The sequence below is a fragment of the Ostrinia furnacalis genome, unplaced genomic scaffold (genome assembly GCF_004193835.3).
Source record: "Ostrinia furnacalis isolate ACB-3 unplaced genomic scaffold, ASM419383v2 OfSCF6580, whole genome shotgun sequence".
Taxonomy (NCBI): Eukaryota; Metazoa; Arthropoda; class Insecta; order Lepidoptera; family Crambidae; genus Ostrinia; species Ostrinia furnacalis.
In genome coordinates, this window is record NW_021136819.1 from 297,484 (window position 1) to 315,445 (window position 17,962).

General features: G+C 35.9%; 1 protein-coding gene across 1 annotated transcript in view; it reads left to right on the top strand.

The window, feature by feature from the left end:
- The first annotated feature begins 933 nt into the window (after positions 1-933).
- LOC114362548 (midasin-like) overlaps positions 934-17,962 on the top strand; it is a 35,700-nt gene continuing 18,671 nt past the window's right edge. The window contains exons 1-4 of the mRNA XM_028317995.1: positions 934-989; positions 6,752-6,972; positions 7,531-7,748; positions 8,310-8,483. Coding sequence (XP_028173796.1) covers positions 934-989; positions 6,752-6,972; positions 7,531-7,748; positions 8,310-8,483 — 669 coding nt within the window. The remainder of the gene's footprint in view (positions 990-6,751; positions 6,973-7,530; positions 7,749-8,309; positions 8,484-17,962) is intronic.

Genomic DNA, 17,962 nt, shown 5'->3' on the forward strand with positions numbered 1-17,962 from the left:
CTAAAAAATACTTTGTTATTGATAGAGCATCCCATGCATCTACTCGTATCATGGCCGACATCGCATGCATATTCAGACCGCAAGATGCGAGTCTGTTAGCAGCAGTCACTTAGCTGCTGCTCACATATTTATGAATAGCCTATTTGAGCAGCGAATCTCGAACACGTAGTTTAGAATACCTGCTGAACTTGTAGAAACGAGAAAAGGGACATATGAAGTTCTGGGTTGCATCATCTTACTTTAACTTTAACAACCGTGAAAAATTTGTCAAACTTCATACATTAAACACTGGTTATCGTTATAGTTACGTTAAAGTAAGACGGTGCAATCTAGCCTTAAAGGTTCGAATGGCGATTTTTGAAAATTGATATCATTTTTGCAACTTCCTCGTCTCAATTTCTAAAATATATTTTTGCAGTCAAATGACAGATACTTTTAGTTCCGATAGAAGTTTATTTCGAGACAACCATTATCTACTTAAACGCTGAATAAGGACATTATTTATCCATTTACTCGTATGTATGGCCCATTGAAATGTACACTATGTAAGCTGTAAAAACACGTTCACACTGAGAGCTTTAATTATTATCCTAAACTTTCAACTAGGAACCGAATGCGGGACCACCTCTTCTAAAGAGAGTCTTTCAGATACGATAAGTCTAGAAAACAATGCAAGGATAATTAACAATTATGATGATTATGAAGTTATTGATCGTCTCCTGCCACTCGCCTGCATTTGACTCATTAACTCTTGTTTTGTTTGGAACTAATTAATTTTCTTTTTCGACACACCCTTTCGTTCCTGACATTGACATAACGAGCTTTTAACGGGCAAAGGCGTAAAATTGTTAAGTATTTGCGTAAAATATTCAGGGCCTATTTTGAGTCTGGTTTCCATGGAGTGTGCAAAATTCAGCATTAACTCCCTTTGACATGCAGTGTATTACACTCAGCGTATGGATATCGCGCGTGTATCCTCCAGAATTGAGGTTAGTGATGGGACAAATAGATTACGCACTAGTCAGGGTACTAGTTGAAATAATTGTCAACTAACTAAACTTGTGTTTTAATTACAGAGTACTTCAGAGTACCTACTAGTCTTTTGACTTAGATACTGCCATATAGCTAGTTAGATTATAGGATGTCGAAGATTTACATGATGGCTAACAAAACGACAACAAAGGACTAAGGCTTTGATAAAAATGATGAATAACTAAATTTAAAGTTTATTTTTGATAAGTTGTTTTTATCACTAAAATTTATGTACATTAGAATGTAAAGGACACAAAAAAGTGATAGATAAAATCTAGTAAATGTGAAAATCATCATCAATACTCAGAAGCATGATCCGAACTTTGCATTTTTGCCAGTTTTTTCACACACACTTTTTCTCACTCTCTACTTTCGTCTGTTAGTTTGACTAGTCCTTTACATCCGGCACATCACTAGTCGTAGTGAAGCCACTCGATGGATTACTGGTTCTTTATGGATCTCGCTAAGAGCTCCCAGACACGCTGATTCCCGATGTATCGGTTAACTCAATCACGGTATAGGATGTGTCTGAAATATTTCACATTTATCTTTTGATGTAACGACAACGTATTCTCGAGTGCCTCGATGTAGGGGAAAGTAGTACGAGTTGATCCCCTGGGGTAAGATGATCTTTCGCGATTGTGCTGAAACCACTAACGCTATTTAGTTTCTTTCACTGGTAAAACATAGCTCTGGACACATCCCCGCCTCAGTCAAATCGTAATCGTGGCGTGAGCGATACATCGAATTTGACGAGAAAAAAGAAAAATTGTGTACTACGGATCTAAAATAGGCATGACTTTGAGCTTATGTTACTTTTATTCAAACAATGGTAAATGTAATTACTGCTGTGGTTAGGCTTTATATTATGTTTGATTTTAATATTTTGGTCATAAAAACGTAGCCGTATTGTTTTAGCAAATAATTTAACAAAAATTGGGACTTGGGTCAAGATGATCCCTTCCTATGTGTACGAGATGATCCCTAGGAATTATAACAAAAAAGGCAATGGAGTAGGTAAAGGAAAGTCAAATAAAAGAAAGAGAACTTCATAAAACTCACCTGAGTCTAAAGAAAATGATACTGAGTGGCTATACTGAACAAAAAAAATTTTCAGGCGATACCAAGGGTGAAGGATGAATATAATGTTGTACATATGGAAAATGGGGCCATATAGCATGTGCTGGGGTAGAGGGTGATGAAGCAGGTGAATTTATTTGTGATATATGCAACACAGCTCCAGCCAAAAAGCGCTTAAATTATTTTAACGCTTTTTGTCAGGTGCTAAGGAAGAATATGTTATTTTCGTTATTTAATACGTAAATGTTTTTCTTTTATAACTTTTGAACTATTTGTTCGCATAATTAGGTACTCAGAAAGGAATACAACCAGAAAAGAATAGATCATAGAATAGAATCATAGGGGTCATCTTACCCCTACCTGGGGGATCATCTTACCCACAGGGGTGTACAAGATGATCACTTTGTAAGGTTTTGCAAAAAATTAAATATTTCAATGAAACCTCAATTAATTTCTGGTTTTGAGTATTAGGAAAGTTGGATAGATAAATATACTAGTAGTAATCGTCTTTATTTTTGGTTTACCTCGAAAAATATGTATTTTACAGCGATTCCCGCTTAAGGGGATCATCTCGTACTACTTTCCCCTATTACGTGTATTTACTTAGTGTTTACTTAAACTAGATTAGATTTCAAGTTTTCTTTAAACAAAGGGGTACCTACCTAATCTATGTTAAGAAATTTCCTAATACATATTTACAGAATTTTAAAACCATATTACCTTAATCCAATTTGAAAAGGTAAATCCTTGTGCTCAAATACAACTTTAGCTGTACCTATTATTTTAAATATAACAAGGTTAATCTTTAGTTAACGTAATCAATATGATGATTAATGTTGTTTTAGCGAATTATTTATTAAAATATAAATAAGCCCAATTAGTAGTTAAAATCATTATTTTCTGTTAGTACGTTTCAGTTAGATTGTGATAATTACATCATTAACCTGGATTTTATGTCTAACTAGTCCTACTTGTGTTTCATAACAATTTCTATAAGTCTGCGATGAACTAATGAAAACTCTTATAAAAATCATTTATTTTTGCAAGTAGACTTTTAAGCACTGTTAAACCTCCCAGTATTAACCCTACCACTGCTTCGGGACAATAAATGGCAAGACATACATATCTACCCCATGATTACCTCTTCCTATTTCTCTGCGATTTGTTTTCCTACTAAAATAATAACTATCATTAATATTGTAGAAATAACATTAACATATTCATAGTAAGTAGATAATCGCAAATGTTCCCGTAGGAGCTTTCAGTCATTAAACTTCATAAAACAATAAAAGCTCCTGAAATACATTTGATTGCAAGCTCGAAGACACGGCCTTGTGGCGTGAACCACGTCGATGTGGTGCCCATAATTATGAGATAAAAGGTTGGATAAAATGAGGTGTTTGTTTAATTGGGTCATCAAAAGATGAATTAGATAATTTGTTACTGTCTGGATACCAAAACCTAACCCTTGGATGTTAGGTTTGCCGATTACTAAAACCTAACTCTTGGATGTTAGGTTGGCCGATTACCAAAACATAACATTTGCGTTTACTTTACCTGGAAACCAAAATCTAAAATGATTGTCTGATTTACCAAAACCTAACTCTAGCAAGAGGTCGTCTGCTTACCAAAACCTAACTCTTGTCTTGTAACGCTAACTTGACTTTTCGTTGTACGGTTTTCTCGTCACCAAAACGAATTTTTGATTGGTCGATCGTCTTACAAATTTAAGTAAGCTTTTCCTAATAATTTAATGCATTAATGGTCACCCTACTTCTAGCATACAACGTGTCCTCTTGTCACCACCAGGGCGCTGTTAATTTAACTTTATTTATAACAATTACTGTACGAAGTATTTTTAGAGCACAGGGGAAACTGGTTTAAATTAGTCAATATCGATCAGTTATATAAAATGCTCGTTTCAAGCGTAATTTTATATTATTAAAGCAAGTAAGCTATCCCTAATTCAAATCAATCCAATGCCTTTCGACAATAACAGTTACCTATTAAGTAGTTTTAATTTATAAATCACCCTTCTTTCAAATTAAAACGTATTTTTTTATGTTCCTTGTTTATTTTACAAACATTTCCAATCATTATAATATCTTGTAGATATGAGTAAGCTACTTGTCAATATTCATTGGGTCAACAATATTCTTTTCAAATTAGGCCATAGCGAAAGGAAATGTAACACTTATTTTTTTAATGATTCAACATTCCATACCTTTCAAGTTCTCCCGTTCTTTAGACTCAATGCGCGACATTGGAACACTACTTCTTTTGTATGATTCTAATTTCCTTACCTTTCTTTAAAATCTCCCGTACATCATGAACTGATTTGACTCAATTTTGCGCTGTTCAGCTCAGTATTAACCATCTTTACACGCTCATAATATTATACCTACTAATACGTATTGAAGTGGGTGTTGTCGTTACGTCATCGCTCACATACGTACGACGGTTTGCGCGTAACTTGTATAAGTTTGGCCTTTGTGCGAAGCTTTGGAAACGAAGCTTTGCGTAACTTATAGGTATGTATACTTCAGAAGGATATTACAGATACAAATTATCTCAATGATATTACTATTTTACCTGGAGTTAAGTAAATATTTTATGGCTTTGTGGATTATTATAAAAACACGTAAAACTTAATATACCTACTTATTCAATGATAGATTTTACACGAACCGCTTAGCAAGCTTTATTGACAACACATTCCTCGGCTCAACAAAGCTTTTATAAACAATTCCTTGAATTTATGTAAACTCTGCTTGCCTGAGGCCTATTGCTGTACCGTTTTTGTTCTGTGTTGTATATAAAAAAACCTACATGCTAATAAAGAATTTGAATTTGACTACTTAAAAGTCTTGATACTAATAGACTAGTCCCAAAACCTAATTTGACAAATGCCTAATTCTGCAAAAATACCCACAAACCCTTAACGCAAGCATCTGTCCGCTTGAAGCATCCCTAACATTAAGTTTCCGGCGACCGGCACGAAACCAGTTTGACGTGCACTGGAGTTTTTACACGAATCGAGCCCAACACCTAGTGGGCTACTGAAGTGATTAAAGTTAGTTGAAATTAGTAAAAATTGTTAATATAAACAATTCAGCTTAAAAATTGTTGGTTGGCATAGAACTAGTATTTAAGTCATCATCATTATCATTTCAGCCATAGGAAGTCCACTGCTGAACATAGGCCTCCCCCAATGATTTCCACAAAGGCTGAATGGTAGCGGCCTGCATCCAGCGCCTTCCTACGTAATTAAGTATACCATAAGTATTTAAGTACTTACGAGTATTTACGAGTAAGTATTTTCAATATCTATCCAAGACTGACGGCCGCTAATCAGCACAGCCCAAAAATTACAAAATATCAGCATAATAAAGCTTATATTTTGTAATCCACTGGCAAATAATTACAGCACTAGTCACAAACTTTTTATTAGATTTTGTGAAACCTACCAGTGGATAGAATTCCGAATGTATGAAACGATTAACAAAAACATAATCCCGGTTTAACTCGGCGCGACCTCGCCGGCGATTACGGGCAAAAAAGGGAGCGAGCTTACGCTACGATTTGGGCCCGCGTAGAAGTCAATAAAGCTATGCTTACACAATAACTATATTAAATAAGCGTATTTGTAAAGGAAAATAAAACAATTGCGTTCGTTCGTTCGTTTCAGCCGAAAGACGTCCACAGCTGGACAAAGGCCTCCCCCAAGGATTTCCACAAAGACCGGTCCTGCGCCGCTCGCATCCAGGCACCTCCCACGACCTACACCAGATCGTCGGTCCCCCTAGTTATGTTCCCCTTCCCACTGCCACTTGATTTTAGCTATTCTGCGGGCTATGTCAGTCACTCTGGTTCTCCTACGGATCTCCTCATTTCTGATTCGATCACAATTCATCACTGATCAATTAGCATATTGATACTTTTATAAACGAATATTATTTCGTGTAGGTACCGATAAAATTATTAGATAAAGCTCACCATTACCGTTCCGCTTTTACGAACTTTCGACAGCACATATAGTCCAGTCAATGAATGCCTTAACGACGGTGTAGAGAGAAATCCGTGGAACACAATTTCTGACCTCGGGACTTTATTTAGCCTAGTTAGGTGGTGAACATAGCAAAAGTCCCCGCCCTTAGCCCTTGAGCCGGCGGGGAGAGGGGGGTTTAAAGGTACCACTTTTCGGTTTTTCGCTTAATCCTCGGAAACTATGCGTCCTAGTGACATGTCTACTATGAACCAAAAAAAGCTTATTCAATTTGCTACAGGTGAGACTGTCAAGTTTTTCTATATCTTGTATAGTTTTTGCGGCATCTGCTCTAGAAGGTCTGTAAAATTGGAAATTTTATTTTTGTCTTACATGTTCCCATCAGGAGACAATCGACTAAATCAACATTGAGCAAACACTATAGACATGCGGGAGCATGTTAAGCCTAGTTCCATGGAGGGGACTGCACCGTGCGTATATTTAGACGAACCAATTAGAGCTACTTTTGANTTCTTCATTTCTTAAGTGTTTTTGTAGGCCCATATTTTTCGCATGCCCTTGTATATTGACAGGCGAGCTAAGTAGAAAAAATATAGTAAATACTGACTATAAACTTGTATATTACGTTTTCAGAAAGCAAGCCGAAGCGCACAAATACTGGTTCTACCTATTCAACGTCATCCAGTCCCACTTGGAGCAGACAGAAGATACGCATGACGTATCTTGCGCGCGCATCGTTAACGTGCTACGGGAGTTCATGGAGCGGTCGAGTTTGGCCGAGTTTGATGTCCGTTTGGACATTATTTACTCGTTCCATTGTCAGCTGGTGCATTTGGAGTCACATGACAGGCGAGGTAAGTTTAAGAGGCGGGTGAGAGAGAAAGAAGCGATCTCTCCCGTCAATTTTTCTCCCTTGGAGCAGTCAGAAGCTACGCATGACGTATCGTGCGCGCGCATCGTTAACGTGCTACGGGAGTTCATGGAGCGATCGAGCTTGGCCGAGTTTGACGTTCGCTTGGACATCATCTATTCGTTCCACTGCCAGCTGGTGCATTTGGAGTCTCACGATAGGCGAGATACGTTTGTTATCTCAAGATTTCTCTCCATTTGGAGCAGTCAGAAGACTTGCATGACGCACAACACTCATGAAGGTATCTTTGCGAGTAGGCAAAGATAGTTACTCAAAAAGTATACCAGTTGTTTAAGTGATGTAACTTTCCAATGGTTCCTCTGGTTATCAAAATTATGATTTGACATCGATGTTCATAATTTGATGATTGAGCGATCAGTATCTATGAAAAGTATCTATGAAAATCAACTATCTGCTGTAATAGTTAGTAAAATTGTTTAGCGATTGGAGTCGCTTCTCAAATCTATCTACTTTAATTATGAAAATATTTTTTAAATTCCAGATGAACTCCTAGCCATTCTCTGGAACACCTACAACTACTACGCACAGTTCAGAGCGCAAGTGGCCGCGCATATAAAAGAGAAGCGAGCGCCAATAGAGAAGAAACTCCGAGACTTCGTCAAGATATGCTCCTGGGATCGAGACCTGAGCTACTGGAGCGTGAAGGATACAGTTGACAAAGCGCACAAAGCTTTGCACAAACACACCAAGGAGTTTGAGGTGAGATTTCTTTGTTGGTACACGTAATCTGTGCATCCTTGTAAAATGCATGTAAAAGAGAAGCGAGCGCCTATAGAGAAGAAACTGAGGGACTTCGTCAAGATTTGCTCCTGGGATCGAGACCTGAGCTACTGGAGCGTGAAGGATACAGTTGACAAAGCGCACAAAGCTTTGCACAAACACACCAAGGAGTTTGAGGTGAGATTTGATCTGTAACCTTTGTAAAAATGCATATAAAAGAGTAATGAGCGCCGATTTGAAATAATGCTTTTTATTTCCAGCCTTGCATTGTAGTTGTGGTTCTACAAAATATGCTTCTATTTCAGCAAAGAAAACACGTTACGTGTTTCTTACAATGTTTTAGTAGTCGGTTATTACAACTCACACGACAGAAGAAGAATCCCATTGTTCACGAATTCGAAGTAATGAAAATGTCAAATGTTTCACGATTCATCCATATTTGTATTATGTAGTACATAATATTGGGTGCAGCAATGTCTAACATTCTCTTTGACCCTTCTATTTACGCTAAAATTATACTTATATTTCTTTCCCCACCAGAACATTCTCAAAGAGAGTGTGTCCAGTTGTCTAGTGGACAACAGTACCGACAGCGGGGCGGATCACGTGGGAATATGGGACCGCCCCAAACGGACCACCGGGGCCGCCGCGCCCGCAGGCGGGGCTTACATGATCGACCCGCAAAACTTTGTGCTGTTGACGCGAAATGTGAAGGTAGGTTTACATCCTAATAAGATATTTTTATTGTGCTTAAAACATAGTATACAGGTTGTCCCAAAAAGTAGTAGTCCCAGCCCTCTTAGAATGTGTCAAATTTCAAAGGGAAAGGGAATCATTTATGCAAAAATATAGTCTGAATAATTATAACATAGGTGTATTCATAAAAAAATATCTGGACCAACATTTGCCGCTAAACATTTGGCAGATATATTTTTCTATAATTGATTCCCTTGTCCCGCTGGCGTGATATCCATTAAATTGTAAATTTAGTTTAAGGTTCCATGGGGCTGTCGTGTCCTAATAGACCTCTATAAAGATAAAAAAAAACCATAACACGAACGTAAACTACAAAAGTTGAAAATTCTGTATGTTGTAAAAAAATCATAACTCGAAAACTATCAAAAGTCGCGGTGATTCGGCGCCGTAGTGGTATTTTACCTCTGGGTTTCGGCTTGACACTACTTTTTGGGACACCCTGTATATACAGATATCGGTGTTACATGTTGGAATGCGCATGTTTTTCTTTATAAATTATTACTTGGTGTGTTTTTTCTTTAATTTGTTCGGATTGAATTTTTGGGTTCCACTTTATTTGAGTTACGTAATATCTATGGACACAACACTAAAAGGGCATTGATTGTTGAATATGCTAACAGTAATTAGTATATCAATCTGCATAAAACTTATAAATTAACAAAATTGCAGACACTTCAATAACAATTAGAAATTAAAGTTCTTTTCTCTAACACCCAACTCCTAATTTAATCTTTCTTCTCTTTTCTTCCATAGCCGTCGGAGAAGGTAAAATACTTTATTAGATATTAGTGTTCTAACAATCACTTGTCTTACTAAGCTTTGTTGTACTCGTAGTGTTGTGTAGTATTTTAAATTGATGACTACGTTACTATAGTTCGGCCAACAGCAGATCAAGCTAATTTAGACATAGTGGCTGTATGTAGTTGAAATAATGAGGGCTATCGTTTTAGCGCTCACCAGTTAGCGCCACTGTAGAGTAAGGTCCTGTCACTTGCTAGTAGCGAAGACAGTGGCGTCAACTTGTGAGCGCTAAAGTGGTAGGAGGACTATCGCATTTGCACTCATCAAGATGGCGCCACTGTAGAGTAAGGTCCTGTCAATCGCCAGGGGTGCCAACTGTTAAGTATAAAAACGATAGCCCTCATTGCTATTTTGCAAATAGTCGGACGTGCTGTCCACTGTACATTATTTTACTTACATTTTTACGAGTAATAATACTATCTTGTGACCAGTAGTGTACGAAATCATTATGAAATATTGGAATTTGTATTCCAGTGAGTACGAAATAAGGCTAATGAATAAGATGATAATAATACAGGGTGACTGGAACTGAACCCGCCATAGCTGATACGCGTATAGAGGAGGTCATTTGCTAATTATTGAACCTCACTTTCTGTGACTAAAGTTTTATAGTTTAGGAGATATGTCAATTTTTATACTTTTTTCTGATTTTTCCGAAATTTTATCTAAAAACTGCTGAAATTTTTTTTCTCGCGTGATTTCAAAAGTTTTTTTAATTTGATATTAATATCAAATATGTCTTTATTCAAATAAAATAAATTTCTGATCCAAATAATGATTGAATAGCTAGTTACGAGCCGTCAAAGTCTAACAAAAGTACAAACCACGATAAAAAATTCTACTTCGAATTCGATTTAAAAAAAAAATATGGTGATAATGGATTCCCAATAATCTTGAAAATATCTTTAGCTTCTCTTCTTTCCAATGATATATCACACGTTGTAATGGACAACACGCATAAGTTGTAATATTAAGTTAAATTATGACTTAATTTAAAGTTTAGATCACACACATTACACTAGTTTTTATTTCACCTCAATCCATCCAGTATTACCGAAGATAGAGCCTCGAGAAGTTTACGGACTTTTTAAAATTTTCAAAAATTTCCAATATTCGCGCGTGACGTCACAACATGATTTTGCAGCCCCCGCACGTTAACCCATTTACCACTTTTTGTCTTTTTCCAACTAAAATAAAATTTTACCTAACTGACAACTGTTGTTAGTTGTCATCGTTCAATCACATTTCAAGTCTAAATATACGCACGGTGTAGTCCCCTCGCTGGAACTAGGCTTAACATGCTCCCGCATGTCTAGAATGATTGCTCAATATTGATTTAGTCGATTTTCTCCTGATGGGAACATATTGCAAGGTAACTTATGATGCCACAGTGTTTAAGCTTGACGCGCTGTCAATATGAGTAAGATGCCACAGTGTGTTTGACGCGCTGTCATCCGTACTTATTGAAATCTTGTATAAAAAGTCCTGAAAAAAATACTTGGGACACATTTATGGTAATTTATGCTTTATCCTGAAGGTGCTAGTAGCTAAAATCCCAAAACATGGTACTATTAGCAGTTGGTTTATCGTATCATTTAGTCAAGACTCTTTTGATAAGAATAATCTAAAACTAGATTTGCGCTTTAACTAAATAGTCACAAGTAGGTATACAAGTCACTATAATATAATATAAAACAAACACAACAAAGTGTATAAAACAAAGTCGCTTTCCAGTCTGTTTGTCCCTATATATGCTTAGTTCTTTAAAACTACGCAACGGATTTTGATGCGGTCTTTTAACAGATAGATATTCAAGAGGAATGTTTATATGTATAAAACATGCATATTATCCTGCTTTCGCCTCCGAGATTTATTTTACCATGTAGTACCCCTGTACGACAACCCAATCCGCACACAATATTCAGCGTAGTAGTATTAAAAAACAAAAGAGCGGGCAACCCCACCCCTACCACGCTGTGGGCTCGGTGTCCGAGCGGTCTCATTCCTTTGTGCGCACGCGCANAATTATAGAGGAGAAATGCCGAGAAATTCCATTGCAACCGCGCGAAGCCGGGGCGGGCCGCAGTTACCTTATAATCATAATCTTCTTTGTACCTAAAATAACATTTCTCCACTAACAATATCCCAATAAGCATCCAACACTAAAAAGAAAACTCCTCCTTCATTCCTTTTTGTAAATTTGTTTTTCCGTAGGGCAAGGCGGCCATGAATTATGCAACCCTTAATCTGGGGGGGGTGGGGATCATTAAACCAGAGCACCCCGTGATGATTAACGGACAAGGTGGGAAATAACGAAACACGCAGATAAAGTAACGAACTCGTTTGTGATCGGTAAGCAAGTGGCATACATATTTTAACGAGGATTAAGATGGAACGAAAGAAAATTTTAAATTCTGTGGCTGAAAATTTTTTACTAGTTAAATAGGCATTTGAAAGATCAAAAGCTTTGATTAGAAGGTTTAGTTTTTATTTAATTAACAAAAAGAGCAGTGAGTAGCCTTTATTAAAATATAATACCTACCTGCTTATGTATTGATTTTGTTATTCGTCTGCCCCCTGGCCTGGTGGTTCGCATCTGCAACATCAATATTCGTATTCACAAACATTACTCTGAGGTCTCACAGTGCGCGTGGACGCACAGGGTGACACACGAACTAATCACAAAGCTCTATTCAACGCTGTGCGTTTGATTTGCTGCTTCACTTAAGCATGCATCGTTTGTGAATACGGGCGTATGTGTTCACGCTGGGGGCAAGTGTTCACATTCATATTATATCTAGTAAGTACTAAGTAGGTCAACAAACATCACCGTAAGTACAGTCGCGGAATGAAAAGGTTCGTCAGTTTTCAAATTGAATCCTTCAACGAATCGCGAGCACATATTACCTTTTGAAACTATGTTACAGAATAATCTCGAGTTAGAGAAAATGATCTTTAACTGTTCGTCAGTAAAGTTCAAAATTATTCAGATCAAAGTTGTTTGACGATTTAACTTGTCAAGAAGATTATTATGATTGATAAACCAAAACCTTCTTGTTGGTTCAACCTGCCATTATCTATTAAATAAAAAAAACTACATTTTGTAACATTCCACTGATGGGATAGAAAAATAAACAAGCAAAACCTTATTCGTTAGCAAACGTCATATTTATTTAAATGTTAGCAGCACTGTTTCTTGCACGGTTATGTCACGGTAATACTATCTATACAGTATTCCAACTCGCCCATATTTTGGAAATAAATGTCAACAGTCGCGCGGTACGTCACAGTATGACAACATGCGATAGGGCTGCCCACCTACAGTACCCATTTTAATTACATCTGCCTACTTAGAATTTCTATATGTATAGTTTTGTGATTGTATTTTTTCATTTAGTTAGACAAACAAAATACTTTGTGAATGGAATAGGTTACAAATGTGTGTTGTTTTGTGATTAGTAGATTTAATTTAGTAAAAACTACTTAGATAATTTTGAAACTTTAATAATCATAATGATCTGTTACGTTAATTTCGGGCGGGCGAAGTCAAGGGCAAAAGCTGGTTTAATACAATATAATTTTCATTTCAAATCAAACTGACTGAAAATGACAATTTGACTAGTTTTTGACCGTAAATGACGGTCAGTCAAATTCAATCAGTGTTGTCATTTTCAACACTTGGCCACCGACGTCCATTCGGCACATTCGCGACACCCCCGACTTTTGCATACCGAGTGCATACCGAGATTTGAATTTCGAAAGAAAGTTCTCGTTTCGTCTGTTTATATGAAGTTACAATACTGTATGATATTATTACCGTGGTTATGTTGGCAGGTTTGACTCTTATAATACCGAGTGCAAGCGAAAACCGACACTAAGGTGACGAACCTTTTCATTCCGCGACTGTACAAAAAGCTTTAATACATAATAATATGTAAATGATAATTACTTACGAATAATTACAATTTATTTAAATCCCAAACATAAGTGAATGTAAGAACAAAGCACAGAAATTATGTTACAATCCACACCAACAGTTTAATGTGCTGTCACCAGAAAAATTACAACAATAATAGAACACAATTTTCCATACTTCCGTGGAAACGGAAGGAAAAGTAAAAAATGTGATTAATTTGTTTATATTTTACGGTTTCCCTCGAAACGAGAGGTAAAAAAGTTGTTAAAGATTAATTAGAATAATATAAACGAAAAGCGTTTTCTAGGAATATTACAAAGTAAACATTTTTCACCTTACAAAACTTTTCACATTTTCACACTTTTCACATTACAAAACACTACTTATAAAACGCTACACATCGTATCTGAATATGGGAAAGACTAATAAAATTACAGAGTTAAATTAATGAATCATCTAAGAAAAGAATACAATCATCTTTATTCGAACCCATTATCACACAGTGTAAAAATAAATTGACGTTCAAAAATAAATAAAGAAAGTAAAGATAAATCCACTCTAGAATAGTCTTGCTAGCATGTGCTTTATTTACAATCCAGAGATTCATTTCTAAGTAACAGAGAAGAACCAATGGTGTCCCAGCTAAACTCAAGACATGGAGTGTAAACAACTTTTCATGATGTAGGTTTTCAGTAAGTCTTTCTTCTTTCAGGTTCGTATAATCTCTATGCAGTGCTGCGCAAATAAATTATCTAAAAACAGAAATATAAAACAGCATAAGTAAATATCGATCCATGCCCTACTAGTGAAAACATAATCTATTTTTGTGCAACACTACATATTTAAATAGTAAATGGACCAATATTTTTTAAATGAAAACTAAATTGCGGAAAATCTTTTCGGTGTAATACCCCTGTTTAACAGGAATTAAATTCAGAAAACGTTACCGCTCGTCATAAATGATTCATGCAGTGATTTATAGTGAATATTTATGTGTCAATCAGAGTGAATTAAGCGCCTAGGGACAAATGAGAGCGCAATTATACGTTACTACTTTTTATTGAGTAATGGAAATACGGTAACTTTTTACTTAAATTTAGTCGTAGTTGTAGTATAGTATTAGTATTTATATTATGTGAAACAGAAGGGTACCTGCAGAGCTACAATAGCAAAATAATTTCCATAAAAGATCTTCTTATAAATAAAATGCATATTTAAAGTTAAAACTACTTCCCTACCTACTTAAGTTTTGCTTATCAATGCAAACAAACCACTTTTTTACTCTTAAAACAAAAGATCAAAATGGTAAAAAGAAGTCACGCACCCATACTTACGTTAATAATTCAGTTCTTAGTGGATAGATTTCCTCCCTCCTCTTTTTCCATTCCCATCTTTGGAAAACTTAAATTAGAAAAATATAAATTATAATAATTAATTACTTAATTATTCTTACCGTATCGTTTACAGCTGTAAGTAATTACAGTGTGTTTGAGCTACCATTGCTTTGTTTATATGATCGGTAAAATCCATTAGCGCCAACTTTAAAAGGCGATTACATGGCCGAACGACCTTGAGCATTAGAGCGAGACAACGCGCCTCCCGCCGCGCGCCCGTGCTTCTGCCCGATACCAAAGTGCGCTCAGAATACAGATGCGAAGCGCTGCCAATTCTAACATAACTGCCTACGGGAATGTTAACTCGATTTTAATTTACGCAGATCGAAAAAAATTGCGATGCTTATTTTGTGTTTCAAAACAGAATTTAAAAAAAGAAAATAATTCNACAATTTTTTAGATAATTAAATTCTCTATCATTTGGTGAAAGAATCATTAAAATCGCTTCAGCCGTTTAGGAGGAGTAGGAAATTTCTTAGGTGAAATTAGAAGAAAGTTAAGAATTTTTTCTGTCAAAACTAATAGTTGTAACAAAAAAAACGAACAACAATTTTTAGTTTAAGGTATTATACATCTCACACATATTTTTTTTTCTTGTTTGGATCATCCATTTAGGAGGAGTAGGGATTCAAAGAGAGGTCTATTTTGCAGTTTTGCCTCACCTATCGCCTTAATTAATAACGTTGTACGCAAATCGGATTTCTGTTACTAGATTTGAAATATAATTGAATGAAATAGACTACGCAATGGATTATTTGTGAGTGATGTTTTAAAAAGTTTGATTTGGCTTGGTGAAATGAGTTCCTCTTGAATTTTACCACACTAATTTAACACTAGAATTATTAAAAACATTTTTAAACCCTATAAGATGTAAACGAAAGGATAATTTCCATAAAATTGTCTAAAATGAGTGTTTTCGCAAGTTAGGAGCAACTTATCGCTAGTGATACGGGGGCGGTGGCGCGCGCCGCGGGGGGAATAATCGATACCCCATAGAACTGTAGGGTGGACATACGCGGCAGATTTTCACCGTTTTGGCGCGAAAGCTGTTTGACAGCTCGCATCTGTCACTTGGCATAGATAAAAAATATAACATAGATTAGTAGATAGGCTCTAGTATCTGGCACTTTAATAAATTATTGAGATAAAATACTTATAACTTAGTACTTACTTACTTCACAACTAATTAACCGTGATTGGCGTTACCGGCGCATTATTTACTAGGTACGCATAAAATACTTAAGGTTGACCTACCTTAAATAAATATAACTTTAAACTAAATTCAATAAGTGAACCAAATCTAGGTACGAAACATTTATATTCAGTCAGTTTTGAAATTGAAAACAAAATGTTAACTTTAAAAAACAATCAACTCTTAATAAAATTTTGAATCTGTATTAAAACTTCGGCAATTTCGTAAACATACTAAAAGAATAGAATAAAAGCATAGAAATAATTTAAATACCTACTTAACGGTCGTGTTTTATTCATTTATTCTTTTATATGAAATTTTCGTGCCATTTATACATTTTTCAAGAGGTCAAAGTATTTTACCTTGACATCATGATTTGTACAGTCAACCGCATACCATCTTTGTTACAATATGACCCTTATAATAACACCATAAGATGCCACAGTAGGTTGATACCATTGATACTCGTCCGAGCCTCCGGGATTAGGGTTGCCAGGTCCAAAAACACAAAAGCCGGACTCGGTGCTTAATTTGGCCGGACATTTTACCCTAAAAGCCGGACACGCCTTTTTTTTTTGCCATGTCACGGGGGGGGGGGGTGCAATTAGTGTCATAATTGCACCCCCAATTGCTCATGAGTGAAAACTATCATCTTCGAATCGGTTTTTTTTTCCATAACGAGGAAGCTCTTGGCATGTATCTCACTTATACGTATTCCTGATACGCGCATGCCGTGGCAGCCTTTAAGTAAGCCAACACCACATAATGTTTGATGTATTAAGGTTATATTAGATAAGGTGTATGCTTTGTTGGCTGCCCTTAAAATAAATAAATAAATGTGTGCTTTCGACTGGCGCGACAAAAAGCCTAACAAAAGCCGGACAGGCCGGACACGAGAATTTTTGGCCGGACAAGTCCCTAAAAAGCCAAACATGTCCGGCTAAAGCCGGACGCCTGGCAACCCTATCCGGGATGCACTGACGCACCGCGGGTCGGTGACCCCGCGGGAATCATTCCCACCCACAGTGTTTTAAAATCACTTGGAAGCGGACATTTTTTGGTGAATAGATGACATGATTTAACAAGTAAATCTAAGTAAATTCTTAAAAGAAACCCGTGGTCTATCTTCAACAGCTTTCGAAAAAAAAATTTTTTAATTTGGCTTATTTTGTGTGTTTTAAAATACGTTTTTTTGTTTATCTGTTCTTTATTTGAAGTTGTAACACAATTGACTTAAGTGAGTAATAAAGCACACAATTTCCCTTTTTTTGAGCTATACATCATATTCTAAAGCTTTGTAGATCCGGAGAAATTATAAAAAACTGATTTTTGGTTTTTAATTTTTTAAATTTAAGTTGTACGTTTTGAGCAATAACGAATTATTGCATGTTATAAAAGACCTTTTATTTTACTCACGAAAAAAAAATCACCGAATTTTGAGAACATACTTTTGAGAAATTTGCATTTGAAATTTCGTGTTAAGCGACGCCTTCCGAAAAACTCTTGGCAAAAACAAACTTTTGTCATTGCTAATACGCAATCTCATTTGTAGTGGAGAATCACAACTTTGATCTCCATTTGTCCATCCAGTGCGGACTGAAGTACGTAATAGAACAAATTAGTAACCCTAAACACTGCCTGCCTTGCACTAAATTGACCAGTACAATATCGCCAGACAATATTTTAATAGCAATGACGAAAGTTTGTGTTTACCAAGAGCTTTTCAGAAGGCGTTGCATAACACGAAATTTCAAATGCAAATTTCTCAAAAGTATGTTCTCAAAATTCGGTGATTTTTTTTTCGTGAGTAAAATAAAAGGTCTTTTATAACATGCAATAATTCGTTATTGCTCAAAATGTACAACTTAAATTTAAAAAATTAAAAACCAAAAATCAGTTTTTTTATAATTTCTCCGGATCTACAAAGCTTTAGAATGTGATGTATAACTCAAAAAAAGGGAAATTGTGTGCTTTATTACTCACATAAGTCAATTGTGTTACAACTTCAACAAAAGAACAGATAAACCAAAAATCGTATTTTAACACACACAAAATAAGCCAAATTAAAAAATTTTTTTCTCGAAAGCTGTTGAAGATAGACCACGGGTTTCTTTTAAGAATTTACTTAGATTTA